The 19,017-nt window shown below is 50.6% G+C and overlaps 1 protein-coding gene across 2 annotated transcripts in view; it reads right to left on the minus strand.

The window, feature by feature from the left end:
• Positions 1 to 5,555: 5,555 nt before the first annotated feature.
• Positions 5,556 to 19,017, minus strand: part of LOC125447699 (kunitz-type protease inhibitor 1-like) — a 112,079-nt gene continuing 98,617 nt past the window's right edge. For both annotated transcript variants that reach the window (XM_059640987.1, XM_059640988.1), the window contains 3 exons: positions 16,560 to 16,730; positions 13,599 to 13,670; positions 5,556 to 5,765 (listed from right to left, as the gene is read on the minus strand). In XM_059640987.1, the coding sequence (XP_059496970.1) occupies positions 5,602 to 5,765; positions 13,599 to 13,670; positions 16,560 to 16,730 (407 nt within the window). In that variant the 3' untranslated portion in view covers positions 5,556 to 5,601. The remainder of the gene's footprint in view (positions 5,766 to 13,598; positions 13,671 to 16,559; positions 16,731 to 19,017) is intronic.

Here is a 19,017-nt window from a genome sequence, read left to right on the forward strand (position 1 = left end):
TACTGTGTCCTCCTCGTGTGGTCTGTTTTGCAGGTATCTGTGGATGCAGCTGCAGAGATATCTGTAGATGGCGAGGATTTTGTGCAAGCACTCTTCCTCTTTCCTGTGCTGTTCCAGAGTGATGCAGTGTCCCCAGCCTGTTTAAATAGTGCCCTAAAGCAGCTCTGCTTGTGGGTGTTGGGGTAGTTGCTGTGGAAGGTGAGGATTTGATCCGGATGGGGTGCTTTTCTGTACAGTGAGGATTGGAACTCGCCGTTTGTCGCTCGCTCTGTTATGACAAGCAGAAACAGAAGGTGATTGTCGGTTTCTTTTTCCGTTGTGAATTTAATCCTTGTGAATATCCTGTTGCCGAGGTGGTGGGCCTCTTCTAATTTGTTGCTTTTAACGACGACAAATGAGTGGCCTACGTATCAGACCCACAGTTTGGGTTGAAAGCGGGGGAGGGTGGTGTGATCTAGTCTTCGCATAACTGCTTCTGCGATGAATCCGGAGAGGGCTGGCCCCATTGGTGCACCGTTTAAATGTTTGTATATCTGACCATTAAAGACAAAGTGTGCGGTGAGGCGGACGTCTAGTTGTTTGAGTAAGCTGTCCTTGCTGGGGAGCTGCTGGTCTGCGTTGCGCTTCCTCTAGTAATGTGGCCACTGGCTCTTCGCCTAGTGGAACGTCAACTGATGTGAATAATGCTGTCTCATCAAAGGATTCCATAATCTCGTCATCGCTGATTTTTCTGATCTCGAGGAAATCTTGGATTGAATGGATAGAACGAGGTGATCTGTCTACTCAGTGCTTCAATCTCTGTTGTAGGTCCTTGGCCAGTTTACGTGACGGTGACCGGGAGACAGTGGGTCTGAGGGGAATGTCTGGTTTGCGTATTGTAGCAAGTCCATAGAAGTGGAGGGTGTTTGTGTCTCTGGTTTCGGTCTGACAAAGAGCGTCTTGGCTATCTGCCCTGGATTCACTACCTTCAGTGTCTGGGTGATCCTATTCCTGAGCTGTGTTGTTGGCTGTATCACCACCTGCTGGCAAGCGGTTGTACCTGCGAGCATCGCCTGTGCTTCCCTAACTTCAATTTATTTGTTCCTCATGATGGTCATGTGCCCTTTGTGTGCCAGCGGGATCATAATGTTCTTGTCTTTCCAGAGTTTGTCCAGTCTTCCTCTCTCTGATCTGTTCAGGGAGTAGAACAACACTTCGCCCAAGGCCTCACTGCTGATGGTGACCAAACGTCTGAACGAAAACAAGCCCAGCTCAGCAAGCAACTCATCAACTTCATCCGCAACCTGAGCTACAGACCTCCGCCAAAACGCCACAGCCCAAGTCCCATCTCCACCCAGAAGGCCGCTCTCACCACCCCCACCCCGCGGCCCCCCTCACCGGCCCCGCTCTCGCCGCCCGCTGCCCCCCCCGCCTCACCGGCCCCGCGCTCGTCCCCCGCTGCCCAGCTCTCCAGCCCCGCTCCCTGTCCCTGTTCTCAACGCCCGCTGCCCCCCCCCCTCCCTGTCCCCGCACTCGCACCCCCCCCCCACTGCCCAGCTCTCCGGCCCCGCTCTCGCCGCCCGCTGCCCCCCCCCGCCTCACCGGCCCCGCGCTCGCCCCCCACTGCCCAGCTCTCCAGCCCCGCTCTCGCCGCCCGCTGCCCCCCTCCCTGTCCCCGCACTCGCACCCCCCCCCCCCACTGCCCAGCTCTCCGGCCCCGCTCTCGCTGCCCGCTGCCCCCCTCCCTGTCCCCGCTCTCCCATCACTGCAGAACACAACCCACACATCCAGCTCCCACCACAAGGTTCCTGGTTGCGACCGGACTCCTTCAGTAGGAGTTTAACGGGTAGTGGGATGGAGAGATAGAATTACTGCAGAGAGGATACAGATGATGAACCGAAAAAGGAAGGAAAAGGAAAGGGAACTGACAAGCAGAGTGGGGCTCCTAATGGAGTGGCTTTACAGGGGAGGCGATGGCCCAGTGGTACTGTCGCTGGATTGTTAATCCTGAGACCCAGATAATATTCTGGGGAATCTGGGTTCAAACACCACCACGGCAGCTGGTGGAATTAAAATAGCTGGGATTAATAGTCTAATATGACCGTGAATCTATTGCCGATTGTCGGGTAAAACCCACCTGGTTCACTAGAACATAGAACATAGAACATAGAACAGTACAGCACAGAACAGGCCCTTCAGCCCACAATGTTGTGCCGACCATTGATCCTCATGTATGCACCCTCAAATTTCTGTGACCATATACATGTCCAGCAGTCTCTTAAATGACCCCAATGACCTTGCTTCCACAACTGCTGCTGGCAACGCATTCCATGCTCTCACAACTCTCTGTGTAAAGAACCTGCCTCTGACATCCCCTCTATACTTTCCACCAACCAGCTTAAAACTATGACCCCTCGTGCTAGCCATTTCTGCCCTGGGAAATAGTCTCTGGCTATCAACTCTATCTATGCCTCTCATTATCTTGTATACCTCAATTAGGTCCCCTCTCCTCCTCCTTTTCTCCAATGAAAAGAGACCGAGCTCAGTCAACCTCTCTTCATAAGATAAGCCCTCCAGTCTAGGCAGCATCCTGGTAAACCTCCTCTGAACCCTCTCCAAAGCATCCACATCTTTCCTATAATAGGGCGCCCAGAACTGGACGCAGTATTCCAAGTGCGGTCTAATGTCCTTTAGGGAAGGAAACTGCCATCCTTACCTGGTCTGGCCTACATGTGACTCCAGACCCACAGCAAAGTGGTTGACTATTAATGCCCTGTGGGCAATAAATGCTGCCTGGTCAGCGATGCCCTCATCCTGTGAATGAATAAAAACACTGTCACCTTGCTCTTGGAACCCTCGATTTCCTGACTGATCAAGAATCTATCTTCAGTTCTTCACAGTCTCATACGGACATGAACTTGTTCTGCATCTGATGATGGAACCTGCAGTCTCAAAATCCCAACTCCACAAAGGACCCTTCTCACAGAATCAATCTCACGCTGTGCACGAGCTGGTTTATAGCACAGGGGCCCTGCAGAAGCAGACTGCAGATTGTCCCCAGGCTAATCTCTTGAGGACTGAAACCTGGGAGCTCATAATCTCCAAAAATCCAACGTCAGAAACTCATTCTGTCCACTCTGGAGAACTTGCTAGTTGGAAAGAAAATCAAAATCGGTAAGACTTCTAAAAAGATTTTATTAGAAGTAAAACTGCATATTACAGAAGACAGACTCCAGTCCGAGATTCCCAACACCTGAGTATTAAGCCTAAACATTAGAGTTTAGTTAAAAATCGCAGAAACACACACACACTTCAGTTTATGAATTCCACACATTTTTAACTGCTGCTCTCTCACAATTTTCTGGTTAGACTTGAAATTATAACAATGACTAAAAGTAAGAAAAGAATTGAAATCCAGTTTAATAATTGGTTTGTAAGATTCAACACATGAGAAAGCCTCAAGAATATTATTATTGTTTAAAAAAAAACTGAAAGAGGAGTGCAAATCCATCCAGAGGATTACTGGTCGGAACTGTCACACACATTTGGGAAGACAGCATCAATGGTTAGTGTGGGCTGCAGGTAGTGCTTAGGAATTGGGAGTGAGTGAGAGCACGACTGGGCAAGACACAGAGGGGCGCGGGAGGCAGCGGGCAGCTAGGGAAGATGCAACACTGGAGCCAATATTCCCCAAAACAGGAAGAGATTGCTGTCACTTTGTGAGGTTTAAACCTTCCGCTCTGTACAGGAACCACTTCAGGACTCAGTGTGGTCACTGTAAGGAAGGAACAGTTGGACAGACAATGACAGGCACACAGTGTCAGACAGAGTGACGCTGAGACAGAATCCCACAGATTCCTCTCCTCTGGGAAGTTCAGGTAGGACGGAATGTCACACATGGAGAGTGGGAAAGCCTCTGCTGTCCAGTGCGGTGCTAACATTACAAAAACAGTCAACATTTGACCCGATGTCTAACTTGACTCAAGGTGAGAAACATTCAGGATCTACCCCCAATCGCTCTGGGCTTGGGAAGATTACAGTCCTCACAGGGACACAGAGCATGGTGTAGAGAGTGAAGAAGGGGTGGGAGGTAGAGTTTTGCTAAGGTCAGACCAGAGTGCTCCCATCATCGCTGACTCCCATTTGGACACTGGAAGCACAGAAACACCACGGACCTAAAGGAATCCGAGAATCCCAGCTCTGAGCAGGGCCTCGTACACATTCCCTGGGTGTAGGGCCTTCATCAGCAACTCCTGCAATTGATCTCTATCTCGGCCCATGCTCCCCAACCCAAGGAATAAACAAGCCGACAGGCGTGGATTCGAACCCCACTTCTCCCAGATTCTGACAAGCCGTGGGTGTGGAGCGGTTTCAAGTTCCCCGTGAAGTGAGCCAAAGAAACGAAAGTGGTTGGAGGTTGAATCCGACAAACTCAGTAACAGAACAATAACTCATTGCGAGTGAACTCTGGAATTCAGCTGTGACCCTCAAACGTGGAACAGAAACATCAGTCCTGGTATTTCTGATAAGGATCTGACTTGATCCCCGTGTCCTAGTTAGCCGAGAATTTTTGGGAATTAGTTCTGGTAAATCCTACAATTGGGAACGTGCTTCAATCGACCGAATCTATAATTAATTTGCTTTAGGACTGATGGACATCAAATTGGCCACATTCTTCACAATGATTGCACACAGAGAGGACTGAATCCCATCCACAGCCTTCAATGTAGACCCAGGCCTCCCAACCACCCAGCTTACTCTGATCAATGTGAAAACCCAAGGACAAATCCAAAGAGAGGATTAGGAAAGCCAGCTCCCAAGTCCCAAACAATTGGACTGGGTCAGTTGCCATCTCAACATATGGTGCAGCAAACACTCTCCCAGCCCAAGGGTCACTCTCCCAACACCCCCCACCCCCCAGGGCCACTCTCCACCCCCCACCAGCGACAGTGCCCCACCCCCAGTGACACCTGAGCCTCTCCCCCGACCCCCAGGGTCACTCTCCATCCCCCTCCAGTGACACTACCCTACCCCCTGTGACACCCCAGTCTCTGCCCTGACCCCAGGGTCACTCTCCATCCCCCTCCAGTGACACTACCCTACCCGCTGTGACACCCCAGTCTCTCCCCCCACACCCCAGGGTCAGTCTCCATCCCCCTCCAGTGACACTACCCTACCCCCTGTGACACCCCAGTCTCTCCCCCCCAACCCCCAGGGTCACTCTCCATCCCCCTCCAGTGACACTACCCTACCCCCTGTGACACCCCAGTCTCTCCCCCCCAACCCCCAGGGTCACTCTCCATCCCCCTCCAGTGACACTACCCTACCCGCTGTGACACCCCAGTCTCTCCCCCCCACACCCCAGGGTCACTCTGCCAGTTCCAATTTTCATCCTCTGCTCATGACTACAAACTATCTCGTTAAAGTCTACCCTTCATCAATACAGACTGAACTAGGAAAGGTTAGGATGGAGGGAGAGAAGTGTTTATGAATGAAATACGGAGAACTCTCTCTTTCTCTCCCTGCTGTGGTAATGCTGGAGACAAGACGCGAGGGTAAAAGTTGTAAAACTGTGCTTATTTTTTTTTTGCCACACTCTCCACAGACAGAGCGGCCTGCGCCTTACAGATTCTGAACAGTGCTGATGAGGTTCTCTTTGTCCTCTCCATGAGGCGCTCGCTGGTAGGAGGCAACAGGGTCACTCTTGGTGAGTTTGACAATGAAGTAGATGACTCCCCCCAGCAGCACGAGGACACAGATCGACAGCAGGATCACCATCGAAATGGCTGATAAAAATAAACAAACAAACAGCAAAAGATTCAGACAGTGACCAGTCGGGTCGCAAGCAATTCAGCGATACAGACAGAGAGAGTCGGTCTGGCAGCGTCAGTTGGAGGGGAAGAGAGACAGACAGAGAGAGAGAGACACAGAGAGAGAGAGACACAGAGAGAGAGAGACACAGAGAGAGAGAGACACAGAGAGAGAGAGAGAGAGAGAGAGTGAGACAGAGTGAGACAGAGAGTGAGACAGAGAGTGAGACACAGACAGAGAGAGACACAGACAGAGAGAGACACAGACAGAGACAGAGAGAGAGACACACAGAGAGAGACACACACAGAGAGAGAGAGACAGACACAGAGAGAGAGAGAGAGAGACACACAGAGACAGACAGAGAGAGAGAGACAGAGAGAGAGAGAGTCAGAGACAGAGAGAGAGACAGAGACAGAGAGACACACATACAGAGAAAGACAGTGACACAGAGAGAGAGACACACACAGAGAGAGAGTGACACACAGAGAGAGAGAGAGAGAGAGAGACAGAGAGAGACACAGATAGAGACAGATTAAGACTGACAGAGAGAGAGAGACACACACAGAGACAAATACATACAGAGTGAGAGACACAGAGACAGACAGAGAGAGAGACATAGAGACAGAGAGAGAGAGAGAGACACACAGAGAGAGAGAGAGAGACACACAGAGAGAGAGAGAGAGAGACACACACAGAGACAAATACATACAGAGTGAGAGACACAGAGACAGACAGAGAGAGAGACATAGAGACAGAGAGAGAGAGAGAGACACACAGAGAGAGAGAGAGAGACACACAGAGAGAGAGAGAGAGACACACACACAGAGACAAATACATACAGAGTGAGAGACACAGAGACAGACAGAGAGAGAGACATAGAGACAGAGAGAGAGAGAGAGACACAGAGAGAGAGAGAGAGAGAGACACAGAGAGAGAGAGAGAGACACACACAGAGACAAATACATACAGAGTGAGAGACACAGAGACAGACAGAGAGACATAGAGACAGAGAGAGAGAGAGACACAGAGAGAGAGAGACACAGAGAGACAGAGAGAGAGAGAGAGAGACACAGAGAGAGAGAGAGACAGAGACAAGCACAGAGTGAGAGAGAGAGAGAGACAGAGAGAGACAGAGACAAATACATGCAGAGTGAGAGATACAGAGAGACAGACAGAGAGAGAGACATAGAGATACAGAGAAACAGAGCGAGAGAGAGAGACAGAGAGACACACACACACAGAGAAAGACAGAGACACAGAGAGAGAGAGACATAGAGATACAGAGAGACAGAGAGAGAGAGAGACACACACACAGAGAAAGACAGAGACACAGAGAGAGAGAGAGAGAGAGACAGACAGAGAGACGTTAACTCTGCTTCTCTCCCCACAGATGCTGCCAGATCCACCGAGTTTCTCTGCCATTTCTGCCTTTGTTTCAGGACTTTGGCATCTGCAGTGTTTTTTAAGCGACTCCTTCTACTCAAATGTATGACTAAAACTCTTCAAATCGTTAAGGGTGAGACATTCCTAGCATCCCCACCTCCCGCCGAAGCAGAGTCTAGTTATTCTGGCTGGCGGGTTAAATTCTGCTGAGTGGTTCAGGCATGCTCCAGTCGTCAATTCCAGACAGGGTCTCCCCATCCCCCTCCACACCACCCCCCCCCCCCCCCCCCCCCACCACTTCCCCCTCCTCTCCCAGTGACCAGAGCACTCCCAGTGCCTTCTGCCAGCTCCACAAAGTTACTCTCATCATGTTCATTCTCAGACAGATTGGCATCATCACAGCTGCCCTCTGTCTCTCTCTCTCTCTCGCTACATGATGTTCGATATGAAGACAGATCCTCTCACACTGGTAACACTGCAAACTCTAAGTTTCACACATCTTTAAATAGTTACAGACAGGCTCAACGGTTAGCCCTGCTATCTCCCAGCACCCGGGACCCAGGTTCAATTCCACCCTCAGGTAACTGTCTGTGTGGAGTTTGCACATTCTCCCCGTGTTTATTCATTAACAGGATGAGGGCGTCGCTGGCCAGGCAGCATTTACTGCCCCATCCCTAATTGGCCAGACAGTTCAGAGTCAACCACATTGCTGTGGGTCTGGAGTCACATGTAGGCCAGGCCAGGTAAGGATGGCAGATTCCTTCCCCAAAGGGCATTAGTGAACCAGATGGGTTTTTCTGACAATTGACAATGTTTCGATCTCTTAATCCCAGACATTTTATTGAATACAAATTCAATCATCTGGCCCCGAACATTATCTGGATCTCTGGATTAACAGTCCACTGAAAATACCACTAGACAGATGCCTGTGTGGGTTCCCTCCCACAGTCCAAAGATGTGCACCTTAGGGTGGATTGGCCATGCTAAATGACCCATATTGCCTCAGGAGGGAAATGCAGGGACAGGAGAAGGTGTGGGTCTGGATGGGATGTTCTTTGGAGGGTCAGTGTGACTCAATGGGTTGAACGGCCTGCTTCCAAACTGGAAGGGTTCTATGATGATCTATGAAGATAATCAGAAAAGCGGCTAATGGAATGCTGACCTTTTATATCCAGACAACTGGAGAACAAGGAATGTGGAAGTGATGCTGTAGTTATACTGAACCCTGGTTAGACCCCAGTTGATGTGGTGTCACGCTTTAGGAAAGTTCAGTTGGCCGTGGAACAAGTACAATGTAGGTTTACAAGAATGATATCTGCAGTTCAGGGGTTAATTTATAGAACAGATTATACAAATGAGGCCTGTTTTCTGTGGAATTTAGAAGCTTAAGGGGTGATCTGATTGAAAACCTCAAGATATTAACTGGGAATGACAAGGTAGATTAAAAATAAAGTATTTTCACTGGCCGGGGATTCTAGAGCTAGAGGCAAAGTTCAAACCGTTCGGGAGAGATATCAAGAAGCACTTCTACATATCAAAGATTTGGATCTCTCTCCAAAAATGGCTATCGATTCTGGATCAGTTGTTAGTTTTAAATCTAAGACCGATAACACATGTTGCTTAACAAACATTTAAGGGATATGAGCCAAAAGCAAGTATACAGGGTTAAGCCATAGATTAGCCACCAGCTCATCGAAGGATAGGAACAGGCTTGATGGACTGAATGGTCTGCTCCAGGTCACACTAAGACAAGATCAAACCGAGATACTTTCCAGTGAAGCTCTCAACACTCTTGTCTTTCACCTACATCATCTCTTTGACAGGTGTCTGGCCAATACAACATCAGCAGGATAGTAACTGGCCAGAGAATATACTCCCTGCTACTACACACCACTCCCAGCACACAAACATGCTATTCAGCCCATCTACTCTGTGCTAGTGTTTCTGTTCCTTTTAACCACGTCCTGCCCTTGTCAAACCAGAACAAGATCATCTTCTCATCACTATAAGACCATAAGACATAGGAGTGGAAGGAAGGCCATTCGGCCCATCAAGTCCACTCCACCATTTAAATCATGGCTGATGGACATTTCAACTCCACTTCCCTGCACTCTCCCCGTAGTCCTTGATCCCTTTTGAGATCAAGAATTCGTCGATCTCTGCCTTGAAGGCATCCAATGTCCCGGCCTCCACTGCACTCTGCGGCAATGAATTCCACAAGCCCACCACTCTCTGACTGAAGAAATGTCGTCTCATTTCAGTTTTAAATTTACCCCCTCTAATTTTAAGGCTGTGCTCATGGGTCCTAGTCTCCCCGCCTAACGGAAACAACTTCCTAGCGTCCACCCCTTCTAAACCATACATTATATTGTAAACTTCTATTAGATCTCCTCTCAACCTTCTAAACTCTAATGAGTACAATCCCAGGATCCTTAGCCGTTCATCATACGTTAAAACTACCATTCCAGGGATCATCCGTGTGAATCTCCGCTGGACACGCTCCAGGGCTAGTATGTCCTTCCTGAGGTGTGGGGCCCAAAATTGGACACAGTATTCTAAATGGGGTATAACTAGACCCTTATAAAGCCTCAGAAGCACATCGCTGCTTTTATATTCCAACCCTCTTGAGATAAACGACAACATTACATTCGCTTTCTTAATTACGGACTCAACCTGCAAGTTAACCTTTAGAGAATCCTGGACCAACACTCCCAGATGCCTTTGTACTTCTCCTTTGCGAATTTTCTCACCGTTTAGAAAATAGTACCATGCCTGTATTCTTTTTTCCAAAGTGCAAAACCTCACATTTACTCACATTGAATTTCATCAGCCATTTCCTGGACCACTCTCCTAAACTGTCTAAATCTTTCTGCAGCTTCCCCACCTCCTCAGTACTACCTGCCTGTCCACCTATCTTCATATCATCGGCAAACTTCGCCAGAATGCCCCCAGTCCCTTCATCCAGATCATTAATATATAAGGTGAACAGCTGCGGCCCCAACACTGAACCCTGCGGGACACCACTCGTCACCGGTTGCCATTCTGAAAAAGAGCCTTTTATCCCAACTCTCTGCCTTCTGTCAGACAGCCAATCCTCAATCCAAGCCAGTAGCTCACCTCGAACACCATGGGCCCTCAGCAGCCTCCCATGAGGCACCGTATCAAAGGCCTTTTGCAAGTCTAGATAGATAACATCTACAGGGTTTCCCTGGTCTAACATACTTGTTACCTCTTCAAAGAATTATAACAGGTTTGTCAGGCACGACCTCTCCTTACTAAAACCATGCTGACTTGTTTTAATCTGACCCTGCACTTCCAGGAATTTAGAAATCTCATCCTTGACAATGGATTCTAGAATTTTACCAACTACCGAGGTTAAGCTAATCGGCCTATAATTTTCCATCTTTTGCCTTGATCCTTTCTTAAACAAGGGGGTTACAACAGCAATTTTCCAATCATCTGGGACTTTCCCAGACTCCAGTGACTTTTGAAAGATCACAACCAAAGCCTCTGCTATTTCCTCAGCCACCTCCCTCAGAACTCTAGGATGTAGCCCATCGGGGATAGGAGATTTATCAATTTTTAGACCTTTTAGCTTTTCTAGCACTGTCTCTTTTGTAATGCCTACCGTACTCAACTCTGCCCGCTGACTCTCCCTAATTGTTGGCATACTACTCATGTCTTCCACTGTGATGACTGACGCTAAGTACTTATTAAGTTCTTCAGCTATTTCCTTATCTCCCATCGCTAGCCTTCCAGCATCAACTTGGAGCGGCCCAATATCTACTTTTGCCTCTCGTTTGTTTCTTATGTATTGAAAGAAGCTTTTACTATCATTTCTAATTTTACTAGCTCACCTACCTTCATATTTGATCCTCTCCCTCCTTATTGCTCTCTTTGTTATCCTCTGTTTGTTTTTGTAGCCTTCCCAATCTTCTGATTTCCCAGTGCTCTTGGCCACTTTATAGTCTGTCTCTTTTTCTTTGATACATTTCCTGACTCCCTTTGTCAGCCATGGCTGTCTAATCCCACCCCGGATAATCTTTCTTTTCTTTGGGATGAACCTCTGTACTGTGTCCTCAATAACACCCAGAAACTCCTGCTATTGTTGCTCTACTGTCTTCCCCGCGAGGCTCTGCTTCCAGTCGATTTTCGTCAATTCCTCTCTCATGCCCCTGTAATTACCTTTATTAAACTGTAACACCATTACATCCGATTTTGCCTTCTCTCTTTCAAACTGCAGGCTGAACTTTACCATATTATGATCGCTGCCTCCTAAGTGTTCCCTTACTTTAAGGTCTTTTATAAAGCCTGGCTCATTACATTGGTGTAACTGGGATTACGCCAGAGGACAGGCCCCAGTTAATGGACTAAATGGTAACAACCCTATTTCCACTTGTCAACCCCCTCCTCGTCTGTATGTCTCCCTCCCACTGACAACGCTTCATTGGGGTGGGGGCAATTAGAACAGATGGGGCTACAATTCACAAACCGGACTCCCGATCCTCATGGGGGCATTTGGTTTCCGGTGGGTATTTGTGGGCCCTACAAACTCGATCTCCCCCCAAATCCCCCTCGTGGGGGTCCTGCACACACGATCCCCCCCCTTCCAAATCCCCCTCGCACAGACACTACATACTCGATACCCACCCCCGCCAAATCCACCTCGCAGGGGCCCTGCACACTCGATTCCCCCCCTTCCAAATCCCCCTCGCGGAGACACTACATACTCGATACCCACCCCCTCCAAATCCACCTCGCAGGGGCCCTGCACACTCGATTCCCCCCCTTCCAAATCCCCCTCGCGGAGACACTACATACTCGATACCCAACCCCTCCAAATCCCCCTCGCGGAGACACTACATACTCAATACCCACCCCCGCCAAATCCACCTCGCAGGGGCCCTGCACACTCGATTCCCCCCCTTCCAAATCCCCCTCGCGGAGACACTACATACTCGATACCCACCCCCTCCAAATCCACCTCGCAGGGGCCCTGCACACTCAATTCCCCCCCTTCCAAATCCCCCTCGCGGAGACACTACATACTCAATACCCACCCCCGCCAAATCCACCTCGCAGGGGCCCTGCACACTCAATTCCCCCCCTTCCAAATCCCCCTCGCGGAGACACTACATACTCGATACCCACCCCCTCCAAATCCACCTCGCAGGGGCCCTGCACACTCGATTCCCCCCCTTCCAAATCCCCCTCGCAGAGACACTACATACTCAATACCCACCCCCTCCAAATCCACCTCGCAGGGGCCCTGCACACTCGATTCCCCCCCTTCCAAATCCCCCTCGCGGAGACACTACATACTCGATACCCACCCCCTCCAAATCCACCTCGCAGGGGCCCTGCACACTCGATTCCCCCCCTTCCAAATCCCCCTCGCACAGACACTACATACTCGATACCCACCCCCTCCAAATCCACCTCGCAGGGGCCCTGCACACTCGATTCCCCCCCTTCCAAATCCCCCTCGCGGAGACACTACATACTCGATACCCACTCCCTCCAAATCCAACTCGCAGGGGCCCTGCACACTCATGCACATCCCCCCCAACCCTCTGCCACCAAATGCCCCTCGCGGGGACCCTGCACACTCAATCCCACCCCCCACACTCTCGAGGGGGCCCTACGCGATTGCACATACCCCATCCCCCTCGCAGGGACCCTACACACTTGCCCACATCCCCCCACCACCCTCGCGGGGCTCTTCAGACAAGGGAGGGTCTTCAGCAAACATTCTACCAGATAAACCGGAAACTGCTTTTGACCCCTGACCCTCCTTTTCTGAAACTCTCCCTGACAGCCTTCTTCTCCCAACTGCCCCACTAACCCCCCTGAGCTGCCCCAATGACCTCCCCCCCGCCCCCCCCACCGAGCTGTCCCACTCCCCAGCACAGGGGGGTGAGTGGGGCAGCTTGCGGTCGGGTGGGGGGGGGGGGGGTGGTCGGGGAGTGTCCATTTCCTCCTCAAGAGGAAGGTGTGTATAGGGACCGTAACCAGGTCAGTCAGGTGGAACATTATCGAGTATGAGTTCCCTGTTTGGGGCTGTTACCCTGGTCCCATCAGGGAGCCCTGGCTGACAGTTATGTACAGGGGGTGGGGTGAGAGTTCCCGCTCACTCTGAGAACTGGCTCTGAGGGAGCTGGGTCAGTGACTCGGTGATGGGATACCGGTCACTGTGGAGTTATTAAAATGGTGACTGTGGCAATTCAGCACTCCCATGGAACCCCTGCCCCAAGAGATCTAATCGTGGTGATATCACGACCTTTCAGCCCGCAAAATCTGAAGCTAGCAGACAGCACTGACCTGGGACTGCGATCCTGGCCTCACCAAATCAACCAAGCACGCCACCCTCCCTCTCAAAACCCCTCCCCTCTCCCGTTTAAAGTGTGAAAATAAACAGAGTTTACCAGGAACGCGATGAGGAGCTTCGGGGTGATGCTGTGTATTAAAGTTCCCACCATGATCTTGCTTTGAATTATCTACAGAAGGTTATAAAAAACAGAAGAAATGTTAAGTTTGTTGATGATGTACTGGGCCCACATGGTCCAGAAACCACAGTAACCTCCAGCAGAACATTCCGGCAGGTTCGCCCGGGATCACCGTCCAGCTTCTCCTGGCCTCAGTACCTCACTCTCCTAAACCAGGGTCCCATTCCAGAGGCTCATGATGACAACGTGGCCCAATCGTCCTGGGGCGAGTGCTACATCGCTGTCCCTCTGCCCGATCCACCCAGTGAGCAGTGTCCACAGCTCACTGCCCCCTTCTCTCAACACCCACCTCCCCGTTCCCCACCTCCCACCCCACGACCCCCAGCACCCCCAGACTGGGTGAGTGGGAGGGCGACGGAGTTGGGGGAAGGCAAGGGAAGAGCACAAAAAGGAACAAATGGGGATGCAACGGACTGTGGGAGAGGGAGCAAGGGGCATGGGGCGAGGGGGAGGCAAGAGAGCAAGGGGCCTGGGGGAGGAGCAGGGGCAGGCGAAGGGGAAGGAGTGGGGCAAAGCTGGGGGGTGGGGAGAGAACACCGCATTGACAGATAAGGTTAGTCTATCCTGTCAGTCCAAACACAATCCATTAAAGGTATCTTCACCTCGACAGCAGTGAGTAAACAGGAGTTGCCGAGGTGACAAAGTGGAGATTTCTTTGAGAAATGAGATAAATTTGAAAGCCAGAGGTGGCGGTTGCGGACAGACTGTGTGTGCACGTGTGCACCTGTCCTAGCGGGGCCTGAGATTGTCCCCACCCTCCCTCCCCCAGACAATCAGGAGGGTAACCCAAGGGAACAGCAGGTGGCCCCTCCCTCAAATAACTTGCCCCTCAAACATCAGGCCAGAGGGAGTGTGTCTGGGTTCATAACCGTAACACAGGGTGTGGGATCTTGCTGTGTGCACTGGGGCTGCCGCGTTTCCTGTATCAGAACAGGGACCCCACCTCGAGAAAGCTATTTCATTGACCGCACAGCACAGCAGAACATCCTGAGATGGGGCAGGGCGTTGTAGAAACGCAAGCTGTGTACATCTTTAAAACGGGTGGCTGGTTTACTTCGATAGTGGGAACTGCCGATGCTGGAGTCAGAGATAGCACAGTGCAGAGCTGGAGGAACACAGCAGGTCAGGCAGTGACAGAGGAGCAGGAAAGTTTACGTTTCGGGTCAGGACCCTTCTTCAGGATTTACATCCGATTTACCCACCTGAGTTACCGGCCCCACCAGCTTCCCTGGGTTGAGCAGATTTTGGTGATTTTCCAATTTGATCCCACTGAGACAATGCTCCATCACTGTCAAACCTCTGCAGATACATGGGAACACCAGCCCCCTGCTTGTTCCCCTCCGAGCTGCTCACCGTCCCAACTTGGGAATACATCGCTGTTCCTTCAACGTCGCTGGGTCATAATCCTGGAATTCCCTCCCTGAGGGCACTGTGGGTCCCCCTATGTAGATAAACTGCAGTGGTTCAAGAGGGCAGCTCACCCTAACATTCTCAGGGGGCAATTACGGATGACCTTTTGGCCAAGGAGTGAATCAATTTGGAAATACAACATACTCTGTTTCCACCAGCACTCTCAATAAACTGGCAACGTTATATGCCTGAAACACTGCCAAATCTGCTGTATTATTCTGTCCAGTTATTACAGATTTTTAATTGATTTACCTCAGTGTAAATATACTTGTTGATCAATCGAATGACCATACAAAATATCAACAACTGATTCAATTGGGTCAGTTTCTTGTCAAATACGGTGATATCTGAGGGTGCAAGTGAGAAGGCGCTCTGCTGCTAAGTTTTATTCGAGGTTAACGTTGCATTACTATTCAAATGATTTATGCAGTTACAGGATCATAACACTGATGTGTATACCCCCACATCTGTTTCTACATCGACATTGCATACTTCAATTTTTTATTTATTTATTCATTTGTGGGATGTGCCTGTTGCTCGCTGGTCCAGCATTTATCGCCTGTCCCTAATTGCCCCCTTGAGAAGGTGCAAGTGAGCAGACTCCTTGAACCGCTGCAGTATATTTGTATAGGGCCACCCACAATGCTCTTAGGGAGGGAATTCCAGGATTTTGTCCCAGTGACACTGAAGGAACGGTGATATATTTCCAAGTCGGGATGGTGAGTGGCTCAGAGGGGAACTTGCAGAGGATGGTGTTCCCATGTATCTGCTGTCCTCATCCTCCTGGATGGAGGCGGTCGTGGATTTGGAAGGTGCTGCCTGAGGATCTTTGGTGAGTTTCTGCAGAGCATCTTGTAGATGGTACACACTGCTGCGACTGAGCGTCGGTGGGGGGAGGGAGTGGGATGTTTGTGGATGTGGTGCCATTCGAGCGGGGGCTGCTTTATCCTGGATGGTGTCGAGCTTGAGTTTTGTTGGAGCTGCCCCCATCCAGGGCAAGTGGGGAGTATTCCATCCCACTGCTGCCTTGTGCCTTGTAGATGGTGGGACAGGCTTTAGGGAGTCAGGAGGGGAATTACTCGCTGAAGGATCGCCAGCCTCTGACCTTACTATCCAGGATATTTCGGCAGGTCTGGCAGCATCTGTGAAGGTAAAAACAGAGTTAACGTTTCGGGTCCGGTTCTGAGGAAGGGTCACCGGGCCCGAAACATTATCTTTCTTTCCCTCACAGATGCTGACAGACCTGCTGAACTTTTCCAGCAACTTCTGTTTTTGTTCCTGATTTACAGCATCCGCAGTTCTTTCCGTTTTTATCCAGGATATCTGATCGACAGGCACGTTTCTGATCCGATAGCTGCTAGTTTACTGTACCCACTTTACCCCCATTCACAAACATCCGAAACACAGTACATACACCACACACACGCGCGCACAAGCATACACGCGCACGCACACACGCAGCTCTCTCACCAGCTTTTCCTGAGCACCTGGCCATACAGGCTGACTCTGAGGGATAGTTGTTCTTGTTCCCTCCACAGCCTCCGTAGGTGAATCGCTCGCACGCCCGGCTGCCTGGATTATAATACCACCGCGGGAAGGACGCTCGGCACTTCCCTGTCACTGCTAGAGCGAAGCAGGAGTCTAGAACAAACAAGGAGGAAGCGTGAGACGCCAGCAAAGGGACCCATCCTACAACCGAATGTGCCTGGTCTCCGCGTGGCACGTACAGGGAGCTCAAAGGAGGCACTTGTGAAGAGATCGGGGTTTGGCGAAGGGCCTCCGTCACATGCCCGTTTTCCAAACAGGCACAGTTTCGCGTGAGACTGGAGTCAGGGAGGGGGTGGGGGCTGGAGGATGGATTGGTGGTGGGGGGGGTGGGGGAGAGCACAGTCATGATAGAGCAGGGGGTCCGGGGACCAGAATCATCTGTGTGCCTCATGTCCAGTTACAGTGCCCCCCCAGCACCAACCCCCAATACTGCCCCAAATCATAAATGGAAAAATCCGGGAAAATTATCAGCAGCAGCTCAGGAAGTGGGAAGTGGGGGTCAGTGGCGGCGAGGGCAGGGAAAGGGGTGGGCAAGAGGTGGGGAGCAGCGAGCAGGGTGAAGAGGTGGGGAAAGGAACCAGCAGAAGAGAAAAAGAAACAGAAAAATCGGTGGAGTCGGCCATTCAGCACTTCATGCTTGCACACTGTTCAATCTGATGTTGGCTGACCATGCAATCCCTGTGTCCCATTCCTGCTTTCCCTCCATCTCCCTTGATCCCTTGAGCAAAAAGGGACAGATCCAGCTCCCTTTCGAATATATCTAACGAACTGAGCCCCAACAGCTTCCAGTGGGAGAGAATCTCACAGGTTCCCCACTCCCTGGGTGAAGACATTTCTCCTCATCTCAGTCCCAATGGCCTGCCCTGTCCCTTTGGACTGTGACCGCAGGTTCTGGATTCTCAGCTCAGCAGGAACATTCTGTTTCTGAAGGGAATAACCTCACATTTATTCACATTACACTGCATCTGCCCACTCACTCACCCTGTCCAAATCACACCAACATCTCCGCATCCTCCCCACATCTCACCTCACCCACACAGCTTTGGGTCATCTGCAAATTTTGAGATGTTACATTTAGATCCAGAGTCTCACAGCACAGAAAGAGACCCTTCGGTCGAACTCGTCCATGCTAACCAGATGTCCCAAATCAATCTAGACCCATTTGCCAGCATTTGGCCCATGTCCCTTTAAATCCTTCCTATTCATATGCATTTTAAATGCTGTAACTGTACCAGCCTCCTCCACTTCCTCTGGCAGCTCATTCCATACACACACCACCCTCTATGTGAGAAAGTAGCCCCTCAGGTCCCTTTTGAATCTTTCTCCTATCACCTTAAAGATATGCCCCCGGGTTTTGAAATCTCCCCACCCGAGGGGAAAGACACCTGCCATTCACCTTATTTACACCCCTCATTATTTGATAAACCTCTGTAAGGTCAGCCCTCAACTTCCTATGCTCCAATGAAAGAAATCCCCAGTCTATCTAGCCCCTCCCTACAACTCACACCCTCCAATCCCGGCAACATCCCGGTAAATCTTTTCTGACCCCTCTCCAGTTTAATAATATCCTTCCTGATAACACTGAGACCTGAACTACACACTATGCTCCAGGAGAGGCCTCACCAACGTCCTGGACAACCTCAACATAACGTCCCTCAGCTAAATCATTATTGAGAGTGGCCAGAGTCCAAACACAGATCCCTGTGGGACCCTCCACTTGGAAAATTACCCAGTTTTGTCTCTCCGTTTCCCCTTTTCCAGCCAGTTATGTACCCATATCCATACACTGCCCCAAATCCCATTGGCTTTAAAATCCCACGTAACAGCTTGGTGTGTAAGATTTTGGAAAATCTTCTTAGAGTCTAAACAAGCCACAGCTAGTGCCCCCACCCAGCACCCTCCACCACTGCGTACCCCCCCCCACACACCCACCCACACACACACACACACACACACACACACACACACCCAACAAATACAGATTAACCACCGATTCTCCTGCCCATCCCTGGGAGCATCCTGGTGAATCCTGCCTTACACCTTATGGAACGCCTTCTCAATCTTTCCCAAGAGATCCGCCAGCTCCTCCATCAGGAATCCTGACTGAAAGGATAGGAACTTGGGGAATCTCACCATCACCTGCACCATTCGCTCTGCAAAGGCACGAGGGAATGTCGTGGGAAATGCATGTGGCAATCCTAGCACAAGGGTAGGCAGAGGGATGGGGTTAACAGCACGAGGCGAAGGGATCTTTAGTGGCTGAGAGGGGATCTGCAGAGATCTGGCTGAGGAGATCAGTGACAGCACAGAGTGTTTCACCGGGTTTGGGTCAAAATGGGCGCAGGGGCCAGCAACCTCATCCTGAGCTGCCTAGAGGCTA

This window comes from Stegostoma tigrinum, chromosome 39, assembly GCF_030684315.1.
Source record: "Stegostoma tigrinum isolate sSteTig4 chromosome 39, sSteTig4.hap1, whole genome shotgun sequence".
NCBI classification, from domain to species: domain Eukaryota; kingdom Metazoa; phylum Chordata; class Chondrichthyes; order Orectolobiformes; family Stegostomatidae; genus Stegostoma; species Stegostoma tigrinum.